The sequence below is a fragment of the Nelumbo nucifera genome, chromosome 5 (assembly GCF_055504915.1).
Source record: "Nelumbo nucifera cultivar China Antique chromosome 5, China Antique-T2T, whole genome shotgun sequence".
In the NCBI taxonomy this organism is placed as follows: Eukaryota; Viridiplantae; Streptophyta; class Magnoliopsida; order Proteales; family Nelumbonaceae; genus Nelumbo; species Nelumbo nucifera.
Window position 1 is genome coordinate 83,202,048 of NC_142653.1, and position 12,017 is coordinate 83,214,064.

The 12,017-nt window shown below is 37.6% G+C and overlaps 1 protein-coding gene across 1 annotated transcript; it reads right to left on the reverse strand.

Annotated features, from left to right (window-relative positions):
* Positions 1–5,724: 5,724 nt before the first annotated feature.
* Positions 5,725–7,509, reverse strand: LOC104593755 (WRKY DNA-binding transcription factor 70). The gene is made up of 3 exons (XM_010253742.3): positions 7,044–7,509; positions 6,582–6,686; positions 5,725–6,466 (listed from the first exon to the last, which is right to left on the reverse strand). Exons 1-3 carry the CDS (start codon positions 7,391–7,393, stop codon positions 5,941–5,943), a joined length of 981 nt encoding a protein of 326 aa, XP_010252044.1. The 5' UTR covers positions 7,394–7,509; the 3' UTR covers positions 5,725–5,940.
* Between the last annotated feature and the right edge of the window lie 4,508 nt (positions 7,510–12,017).

Genomic DNA, 12,017 nt, shown 5'->3' on the forward strand with positions numbered 1-12,017 from the left:
GTTTTAGTAAATAAGTGAGATTATTAAGAGGTGGTTAAGTAAGTGAAAGTGATCCAAAATTTTACAACCAACCCACGAAAGATTGCAAAATGTTTTAGCATCTCAAAATCAGTCTCAATCTCAAGCAGTGGCCTGGAAAGATTGCATGGCGATTTACATTTATCATCTCACTTGTCCCTTCCATTTTTTGTTCGGAATAGTATGGATTTGTCTAATGCAGATTTCTGATTTACACTGCAGGGTTATAAACATTTAAATGGACCGATAACCACATTCTATGCATTCACGCCCGTCCGTAAATTGGCATCAATTCCAAACTGGCATCTACCCTGACCGTACATTGAACCTACAAGTTCTGACACTGGATATATCGGTCATTCTCCCTTTTTTATTTCCTTCTTTTTTTGGTGAAATCATCTCTTCAATTTGGATCACACATAGACTAGTAAGATAATTTATGGCTTTTCTAACTACAAACTCAGAGTCCTTTTTAAGATAATTTGGAATCGAAACCATTCTGACCATTGGTTTGTGCGTCGACAGTTAATTATCCAGTTTGAATGAATGGCCTGTTTCAACTTAAAAAAAGAATTAAAATAAAAAAAATAAAAAACTGTTGAACGGGTCAAATGATGAATTGATGGATCAACTGCCCCTGGATTGCTTGAACGATTTTTGGCCAAAAACTAAGTTAAGGGTGAAACATGATTGATTGCTTGGACGATTCCCGACCCGTCCAGGTCAACTGCGATTCAAAAACTCTCGTATAAATATACAATTATGCATCAGAATGGACAAATCCGGTGACACTTCAAACATCTACCCGGTTCAAATATAAAGTAATCCCTTCAACATCATTCCATTGGAATCTCCTTTTTCATTCATATCTTTTTCTTTCTTGTGCTGACGTAAAACTCGGTCCAAATTAGTGATTGTGATCCAAATTCTTTGGCTTGTGCTTTTGCTCACAGTGATAAATTTGTAAATAATCGTGGTAGTGGATAAGGTTTTGTGGATTTCTTATTGAATTATCTCTTGATAACTTGAGAATAGATCATAAATGATAATTTAGAACTTCTCCAACCATCAGAATTTATGAGCCCAAGAACCTTGGTTGTATCCCTATCTGATCTGGAATAACAAAAAAGAGGTAACGAAAGGTAAGAAAGCTATAGACTTTCCCTTTCGAACCAAACACAACCGTACACCTGTATGATTAGGGATGTCAAAGGGTCAGGTTTGGCATGGGTTTGCCTCAACCCTAATCCGAGGGTGCCCCAACCCAAATCCGAACCGACTCTATAGGGTCTAACTTGATACCAATTCGACCAGATTTGTAACATTCTAATTGCATGTTGTAAATATGTTTTGAAGACATAAAATCCATTAATTTAAGTTAAGAAGTTGTTTTATAGATTTTAGTCACTTTTCTCATTTAAAAAAGAAAAAAAGAAGAAAACCAAAATCAATATGTAACTAAATCTTACACTTTAAAGCTATAGAGTTAGAAGTAAAAAACTTAGAATAATACTTTGTATATATGCAAGGTATCATGATCCATCAAGATGGGTCAGCCAATGCCCGAACCCAATTCGAGTTAAAGAATCAAAACCCTAAACCAAATATATTTGCCCCTAACTTGACCTTATACAGTCGGGTCAAACCGGGTTTACCATTTAACCCGACCCATTAACATCCCTACGTTTAATTTGATGAGATTCTTATACAATCAAATAAACAAGTGTCTAAAAAATCTGATAGTGGTAACACAAGATGGCAGCTTAGTGAGCAGTTCGACTGTGTAGAAGCTTCATCGTCATCTATGCCTTATCCCAATTATATGGGATCAATTATATGAATCTTGTTTCATTGTTTTTGTTCTATTTACTGTGATATCCATTGTTAAATTATGAGCACAGTTGATGTGAGGTGAAAAGAGCTCCGGCTCTGGGTTATTAAATTTCTTTCATTCTTTTTTCTCTAATTGAGTCTCTGAAGACGTAAAATTGGGAATATATGCAATAGAAAATAGATGAACTAAAGGCAAAGGCAAGAATTGACAGAGTCGTAAAAAAGATGTCCTTAAAGACGTTAATGGGATAGGTGGCTAAAGATTATTAGGGATCCAAATCACCATCCAGCAGATAGCTAATCAATAGATTGGGACTGAATCAAAAGAACAAATTTGGAGCGGTCAATTATTCTCGGAATTGGGATTCAGTAACACGAGGGTTTGAAAGCCTTCCTTTCACACTTGGAGAGCATATCGACCACCGGAAATCAGTCCTCACGAGACCTGTTCACACTGTATTCAACTATTCATAGCCAATAACTCCGTATTTAGACGTTTTTATTCGTAAGAGGATATTCTCAATGCACAATTGCAAATGGCCGTGAGTATCAAATGAACACGATCTTGTGAGAATTGAATCCAAATTTCTGGACCATCTCGCTGTCACCAAAGGATGGCGATAAACTTCGCTGTCTGTTACTCCTTTTTTCCTCTTTTGTCTTTAGTGGAGGCAAATGTACATTTTATCTTGTTTGGTTTTGAAACAGGGTACAAAGTTCCGAGAAATGATTGGAAATCTTCGTTGATAGTCATTGTTAGAGTTGAATATTCTTCGTCTCTTCCACAAACAAATAATTTCATTGCATCCCATTTCATCTCTACAACTTGCTTAGAACTTGTCCTGTTTTTTCTATGAAACTTCTTTTCGCTTCCCCATCTCCACCCTCTCCCTATAGAGCCATAAAAACTATGTGAAATTTGTTGACAACTTCTCATCGTTTCTCTCTCCTCATCCCATCCGTCAAACCAAACATAGCGTAAATGCAAATTCATATTGTTCTGCAGCCTTTTTGTCTATATGGGTTCAGAGGATTTCTCTTTCTTTGTTGTTTTGTTATATTTATAAATTTGTTTGTGCCCAACAGGGATGAAGTTCAGAATGAAAAGTTAGGATAGGTTAAATGTAGATTTCTGATTTCCACTAATGTCAATAACCTATATTTTATGCATCAACGGACTTATGAATTGACATTAATTTTAAGCTGGCACCTACCCAATAATATTTTGGACCTACAAATTCTGATCATGGGCTGAACTATTATTCTCCCTAAAATATAAATATTGACACATGCCTCTTCCGTCAGATTTAAAACATTAATACAGGTGCATGTATTTTTAAATTACCTTACTCTTATTCTTATTCTTTTGTGATACCCCTTCTTCCTAAGTGGGCCCAATCCCAAAAATAATTAAGCACATTAAAGGGGTGGGGACAGAATAGGATACACATTAAAGGGGTGGGGACAGAATAATTAAGCACATTAATAAGGACGTCAAGTGATTAACTCAGCTACTGCATCATCAACAACTGTCTTGAATTGCACCTTTGTTGCATGTCAGTTTAGCTAGGGTGGGATATTCATCCTAACGAATAATTTTTGTATTAGTCTACATGGTCCGGATCTTCTGGTAACTGGGTACGGTTCCACTCTTCTAGAAGACAATCAAATCGCCAACTAATAAGGCAAGATGTCAATATTGTTTGTTTGTATGTTTTTGACATTGTATGTTACAGGTGTAGGCTTGAAGATAATGCTTAATCTTGACCTTCCATTTTCTAGAGGTCAGGAAGCAATGTTTAAACGATTCGATGATTCGATTAGGTGTGGTCAAGAGGCACTATTCAAAGTTAACGGTTATTAATTGTTAATTATTTTTTGTTCAATGAGCTTTTTTTGAACCAACACCTTCTATGTTCCATGACTCTTCAAAAACTATTTAAGGAATGTGAATCAAGCAATTGAACACAAGTTCTCGTAAACACTCTTATCCAACGTTTTAAAAAATGACCCATAAGTGGAACCATTCTAGCCACTGGTTTCCGGGTCGACGGTCCGATCATCCAGTTTGAACGGACGACCCGTTTTTACAAAAATAATTAAAAAAATGGCCAAAAACTGTTGAACGGGTCAACGGGTCGACAATTCGACCATCGGATCAACAGGTTGTTGACTTTTTCAATGATTTTTTTGCCAAAGACCAAGTTTGAAGTAAAATGAAACTAGTTGCCTAGACGATTTTCAGGCCAAATGGTCTAACCATCCGGGTCAACGATGGTTTGAAAACCATACTCTTGTCAGTTCTCGTCGAAGTTTCCGTAACCCTGTCTTTTCCAACAAGAAAGCAGAGCAGTATCCAACAAAATGCATAGAAAACGACCGTAAAGGAAGCAATTACAATGGTATGGTGGGGACTTGATGCTCCTTGTACGTTCACCAAAAAAAATAGAAAAAACCTCCTTGTAGAGTCAACATTTCCGGCCACGGCGACAATGGGTCTCAAATAATTTCTGATTTCATGTTTCTAACTTTATTACGCTTGGCCTTATTTGCCCGTCTTTCATTACTCATGATCACATTATTAATATCAGAATTGAAAACTGTCCACTGCTCAGTAAATTGGGTTGGTCGTTCCAGTAATGTGGCCGCTCATATGTTAATCAAATATGTCTTAATTATTAATCATATGCATCTTAATTTGTGTCAATCTTTTTTTATACTCTGCTATCATTCAAGATTGTAATATGAGCAGTTGAATTAATGAATTTGGTTGAGGCACTCCGCCTTATAGCCTTTTGACCAAAAAAATTTGAGAACTGCCCACAAACTATTTTAAGATGAAACCACACAAACGTCCAAAACCTACATTTTTCATTCTCTAGTCTCTACTACTGTGTATTGTCCAACCTCGGCCTCTCCCCCCCTTCAACCAAAAATAGATTTAACTTTGTCAATTTCCCATTATTACTACATTTCCATGTACAATTATTAAATACTCTATCATATTTGTACACATATCCAAAGGGGTGCTGAACAAAGAACAATAGTTGTGGTCCATTTAGCTCGTCTCGGTTTTAAAACAATTACCTAACCCTACAGCCAACCATTTGTGTCAATTTAAGTACATGGGGTCGGCTATATGACTCTAGTTTTGTTCTATTCTGTCATATCATTGTTCTATTCTGTCAGAATAATGCCATATATTCATACTCAAAATTATCAACAATTCTTATTTAAAAAACTAATACAGCCTTAATCTGCATTTGTTTGCTGTGTAAATGCCAATCGATTTAATATTCTATTGTTGGTCCATTTTCAATGTACCCAATAAGTTGAGTTTTACATCGATTATCACACTTTAAAGAAATTCCAACCATTCACTGATTTTAAATCCATTGGCGTTGAACTCTATTTTACAATAAAAACAAATTCAGGTGTAAGAAATGTTCTATAGGGTAACGATGCAAATAAATGTAAATGCAAAGTTGAGTTAGTTTTGCATTTATAAATTTATCTTCTTATCAAATAGACTTTTAATTGTAATGGATGCAAACATAAATTTCAATAAAATATATGCTTTTTTTTATCGAAAACCCTTTTGAATGAAAATTTATTTCTTTTTTATTAATATATTTTTTCATCTTATTATCAATGTAAATATACATTGGTCTGTCATTTGTCAATACATAAAGTTAATATTACCAAATACAGATAAAAATAAACCAAAGTACAAATTTATCCTGAAATTGGTTTTGTTTTTTAAAACAAAAACAAACACTCACATTAGTAAAATTATTTGAAAAAAGAAAAACAAAGCAAAGCGAAAGAGGCATCAAACCAAGAATTAACCCACCTCCACAACGATGAAGCTCATTCATAAAACCCAGTGCCGAGTGTGGCTCGTTCCGGGGTTTTATTTAAATTACAGAGAATACAAGTATTTACAGCTACAACCAAAAGCCATTCATCTACACCGCTCAAATCAAACCTTAATTAAGCTGCTCGTAAATGGGTTTACATAATATTATATAAACTGATTAGACTAAAAAAGGACAAAATCCCTTCCTTCAAGCTTCACTTCACTTCCCTTTACATTGAAACCTGAAAGATGTCCTCTTCAAAGTGGAATACGTCATCAAAGTCACTCATCCCCACAAAATAATTGTCCAGACTGCGAGAGCTGGTGCTACCTGAGTACACGCCCGAGATCACATCCCCGTGATCCGACCCGGGTGTCGACGGCAATACTGTTGTGGGGCAGGACGATCCGAATGTGATTTCATCGTGGGAAAGATGGTATTCCGATGAACATTGCTTGTGGGTCGGGTCACTCGGGATCTCCACCTCTTTGCATTCCTGTTTTATTGAGGGAGAAAAGCAGGAGAAAAAGGGGTGGGGTTGGTCTTGCTTCCTCGGAGCTTCGGGTTCAAAGCTGAGCACAAAAGCGTTGTTGTGGATAGAATCCAGGAGGAATCGGGGAGCCTTTGACATGTCTATGCATGTGTGATCGCCTATGTATGTGGTCCGATACATGGGCGGGTTGTCTTCGGTTTGTTGGACCTGTTTGGTTGCTTGGCAGCCTTGATCGTTCTTGTGGGTACACCTGTAGTAGTTCCTGTACATGTCACAGATCGAATTTGTTTCATCATCAGCATCCAAACACCTCTAAATTACTGTTATTGTTGAAGAAGAAAGGAGGAGGAGGAGGAGGAGGAGGAAAGTCAATACACCTTGGGTATTTGGAGTTGAGGATCACTTTCTGGCCGTATTTCCGCCACGCACGGCCGTCATCGATCGGAGTAGCGCTGAGCTTTGTCCATGTCTGCAACAACTTTCTGCAACCAAGAAACAATTTTTTTTTGTTGGTATACAATGTTTGATTTCCCAAACAAGTTTTTGTCTCTCGAAGAATTAGGCCCCTTGTTGAGAATAATAACCAAGTTTTGGCAACAGTGGGCCTAGTGGCTTAGTGTAGCCGCAAATTCGAATAGGAACCAAGGACATATTTGTCATTCGACTCCCAAGATATTAGTAGTCTCTTGTTGACTTGGAAGCCAACCAATGGGATATTCAGAAATCGAATAACGAAATGACCACTATGCCCCTATTCTAGCTAAGATGACTAAATTGCTCTCTCTCTCTCTCTCTCTCCGTTGATAAAAGATATCAGTGATGGATAAACGGCTGTTCACCTTCGCTTATAACTTCCTCTGCGATCCTTGAGAACCGTAGACTTTTTGCTCTCACCGGAATCCTCGGTCGCCCGGTCACCGCAACTGGGCGAACTTACATGGGTACTCGCCGGATTCTGGGAAACCTCCCCGGATTCGACAGTGGTGTTGAGTGCCGCAATAGCCTCAGTGAACGATGTTAAGATTTTTGGGAGGAGGTCTTCCGCCGACACGGATCCATGACCTCCGAGGGGATTCCGGAGGATAATTTGAAGCTGGGTCGTAAATTCACGGCCACGGACAAGCTCGTTGATCGCCTTTCTTCGGTTGATTGGCGAATTTTCCGGCCACGGAGATTCCACTGTCCCCATCTCTTTATCCTTCTATGTGTTCGAGTAACTGACTCTAGTTCTCTTCTTTCTTTCTTTCCTTTTTTTTTCGCCTTCTCGTCTTACTTATCCTTTGCTAGAGACTAGGTTGATGATGAGAAGAGAGAGCCTTTTATAGGCGTTGGAGGAAAGGATGATAGCAAGAAAATGAAAATGCTGAGAAATCAGAACGAAGGTAGACAGGAAAAATCCTCGTCGTGATCCCCTCGACGTCACCGACGATCGTCACTTGGCTGGCATCAGCTTGTTTGTTCCACAGCGGAGCGTGTCCTCTTTTGGACAACCGTTTGATTGACAATCGATGGCTGAGATTATTAGGATTATTAATTACGTGGATTGAGATTCTTATTGAAAGGTTTTTATACAGTGACATATTATCCATAGTATAAGTCGCAATGTATTTTATCAATCCTCCCATATTTATTATCCACTCATATAAAGTAAGTGTAAATCACAGTTCACAGATGGTGACCCTGTAACTCTTCGTAAGAATCTAAGGACTAAGCAGTGGGTGACACTTACGACTTAACCCCCGAATTTTGTTTTGCGACGAAGAAACAACCATTCAAGACTTTATGGACAATACATAAAAATGACAAAACAAACGTTCTAAGCCCCCATTTGGGGGTATTAGTTATCGGATAAATAAAGGCTTATGAGTTTTTTATTTTAAAAAAAAGTGCTTATGAGTGTTAATAAATGCTTATTTCAAACAAGTAGTATAGATATTTTTAAATTTACATGTGGGGCCAAGATGGACCAGAAACCTGATAAGCACTTATTGAAAAAAGCACTTGAAAGTAAACAAAAAATTTTGGTTTCTTTAAATCAGGCTTATTTTTTCGAATAAGTACTTATTTGGCTTTTTTGCCCAAATGCACATAAATGTTTATTTGTGTGATCTCAACCTAAAACAAGTGCTTAAAAATAAACACTCCCAAATGAGGGCTAGAACACAAATTGTCCTCAAGGTGTTAATGAACTGTTCATTTCTAGGTTTTTCCAAGATAAACTTGGATGAAATAATGCTAAAAACATGTGAGTATAAGGATTTAAGACAAAAAAAAAAAAGTCGAAATGGTTAGAAATATTTTCAGAAACATTCTATAAAGTTAATTGAACAAATGATGAAGGGAAATAGTAACTGGGCTTGTATTTGACTTTTCCAAAATTTGAATGAACCTGGCCCAAAACTAGAGCCCAAAACTGTGTTAAGTTTGGGCTGAAGCTGTTGAGATTAAATCCAATAGGTTTGATTGGTCAATTACATGAGAAATTGCATCTGCACACTTGTTTGGAAAATTAGTTTTTTCTCTTACAAAACCCAATTTTGAGCATCTTCCACATTGGAAAATTATAAGCTTTGTTTTCAGTATTTTAATAGGAGTTTATTTACACTTCTTAGAAATAGTAGAGGAGAGTATGGATGTTTGATACCGCACAACACGCGCGCGTGTGTGCGGTGCAATGAGGCACTTTAGAGGCGCACTTTGCTCGCACTTCACGCGGCTTTGGTTTTGGTGCGATGCTAACCGTTGATCGCCATTGATGAGATCAACTGTCATGGTTTGATTGGGTGTGATCAAGAGTCACAATTCAATGTTAACAATCATTAACTATTAACTACTTTTTAAGCAGTCACAATGTTTGAAATTGTGATTGTTCAAGGTGCCTTCTCTGAACCAGCACCGACCTTTTCTTCATACCTCTTCATAAACTATTTAAGGAGCATGAATAAGACTTCAAAAGCACACATTTTCGAAATGCACTTTCTCTCTCTCTCTCTCTCTCTCTCTCTCTCTCTCTCTTAGTCCAGTCTACTACAGTCTCACAGAAGGTTTCTTCAAAGATTCTTCAACTTTGCTGGTTGCAGACTCTCGCCCAAGGCTCTGTTGTATCTTGGGAACGGATTTGCCTGTAACCCAACAGCAAACTCAATAAAAATGAGTGGGGGAAAATAACATTCTAAAGACAGTATCTTCAGACGCGCCTCAAAGCTTCTCTTCCAAAGTTACAGTGACCCATTTCCCAGTAATTTTAGAACGTTATTCTGCAATGGAGGCAAAAGCAAGTATGACTTCAATCAAGATGATGAATCAAGATCTTGTTCGACTGGACCAGTTCGATGGAGCAAACTTCAGCCGATGGCAAGACAAGATGATCTTCTTTCTGACCACACGAAAACTATACTATCTGTTGGACCTGAATCTGCAATCACTTCCTGAACCCACTGACAAAGACTCGGAAAAACTAAAGAAGGAGAGAGCAAAACGAGAAGATGACTCACTTTTGTGCCAATGACACATATTGAATGCCTTACCAGACCGGCTCAACAACTTCTACAAGGAACATAATCTCCAAAACAAATCTGGAAGGCCCTGGAATTCAAATACAAGGTGCAAGAAGTAGGTATGAATAAGTATATTATTGCAGAATACTTTGACTTCACCATGAACGACCATAAACCCATACTGGAGTAAGTTCATGAACTACAGGTGATAGTCAACAAAATTTGATCCCTTGACATCATCCTTCCTGAATCTTTCCAAGTGGGAGCAATCATTGCCAAACTTCCACCCTCTTGGAAGGATTTCAGAAAGAAGCTTCTGCATAAGGCTGAAGAACTTACCTTGGAGCAAATTCAGCAACACCTTCATATTGAAAAAGAGTCTTAGATTAGAGACAATAGGGATAAGACCTTGGCTGGTATGTTGAACTCTAAGGTCAATTTTTTTGGAAAACGGATCGAAGAAGACTAACCCTGCATTACAAGTAAAGAAAAGGGATGGGAACTTCAAAAAGAGCAACAATAAGAAGGGATCATGCTATGTTTGTGGAAAGAAGGGGCATTATGCCCGAGTTTTCCGACATCGGAAAGGCAGAACCAAGTCTGTAAACATGGTAGAAGACAATCTAGTGGCCATGATTACTAAAGTCAATATGGCAGAATCATCTTCTGGATGGTGGTTTGATTCAGGTGTCACAGTTCATGTTTGCAAGGACAAGTCCTTATTCAAGATATATGAAGAAGTGATTGATGGTAAGGAGGTACAGATGGGACACCAAACATGTGCCAAAGTTGTTGGAAGAGGTAGTGTAGACTTGAACATCACCTCTGGAAAGACATTGACTCTCCTGAATGTTCTCCATGTTCTTGACATTAGAAAGAACTTGGTCTCAGTAAATCTTATCTGTAATAGGGGATTCAAAGTTGTTTTTGAATCCGACAAACTAATCCTATCCAATAATGGAATGTTTGTTGGAAAGGGAAATTGTTGTAATGGTATGTTCAAATTAGGTATCAATGAAGGAAAAGTTTCTACTTATATTGTTGATTCTTTCTCTTTATGGCATGATAGATTAGCACACTTGAATTTTAAATCCATAAAGAATATAAGCAAACTTGGTATATATGCTTACAATAATGAATCAACTGAAAAATGTGAGATATGTGTAAAATCTAAAATGACTAAGAAACATTTCCCTAGTGTTGAAAGAAATTCTCAACTTCTACAACTAATTCATTCTGACATCTGTGAACTCATTGGTGTATTAACTAGAGGAGGTAAGAGATATTTCATAACATTTATAGATGACTTTTCTAGGTACACCTATGTCTACCTTATGAGAACTAAGGATGAAGCCTTTGACATGTTTAAACTATACAAGACTGAAGTTGAAAATCAACTAGAAAAGAAAATTAAAATCCTTAGAAGTGATAGGGGTGCTGAATACTTTAAAAATGAGTTTAATTATTTCTATGAAGAATTTGGAATAATACATCAGTGTTCTGCTCCCTCTACCCCTCAACAGAATAGCCTAGCCAAAAGGAAAAATAGAGCACATACAGAAATGATAAACTGCTTGTTAAAAGTTAATGCACCCTTAAACCTGTGGGGGAAAGCACTTCTAACAGCTTGCCATTTACATAACAGAATTGATTTTAGAGTTAATAACAAATGCCCATATGAGTTATGGATAGGAAGAAAACCTAATTTAGTATATCTAAAAGTGTGGGGGTGCTTAGCATATTATAGAGTTTCAGATCCTAAAAGAACCAAGTTAGGACTCAGAGCTAAGAGAAGTATGTTTGTTGAATATGCAGAACATAGCAAGGCCTATAGGCTTCTAGACTTAGAGTCCAACATAATAATTGAAACTAGAGATGTTGAATTCTTTGAGAATAAACTGTGTTCTGAATCTATAGGAAATGAATCCATAGAAAATGACAGAGAACTTGAAAGAGAAGCTCAGATCTCAAGACCTGTTGATAATAATGAGACTGAAAGAAGAATTGACACAATTGTAACACCTACTGATGTGGCGCGATCCGGGCACTCCTAGCTGGCGGCTGACTCGCTCCTTGTTGGCAACGAGCGGCACCTAGGAAGATGAAAGGAAGGATTTCCGAGGATTTGCCCAGTGGGAATACTCCGATGCTTAAGTTAGTACTGTGTATGGGGAGTAAAGAGAGAAACGAAAGCTAAGAGTGGAGGTCGCGCTTTGTCACTTTATTCGAGAGGTTGGAGGTCTCAAGAAGAAGTTTCTCCTCTGCCCCGAGGGCTTTTATAAGAGCGCTCTTGCGAGATCCGGCATAACCGCCACT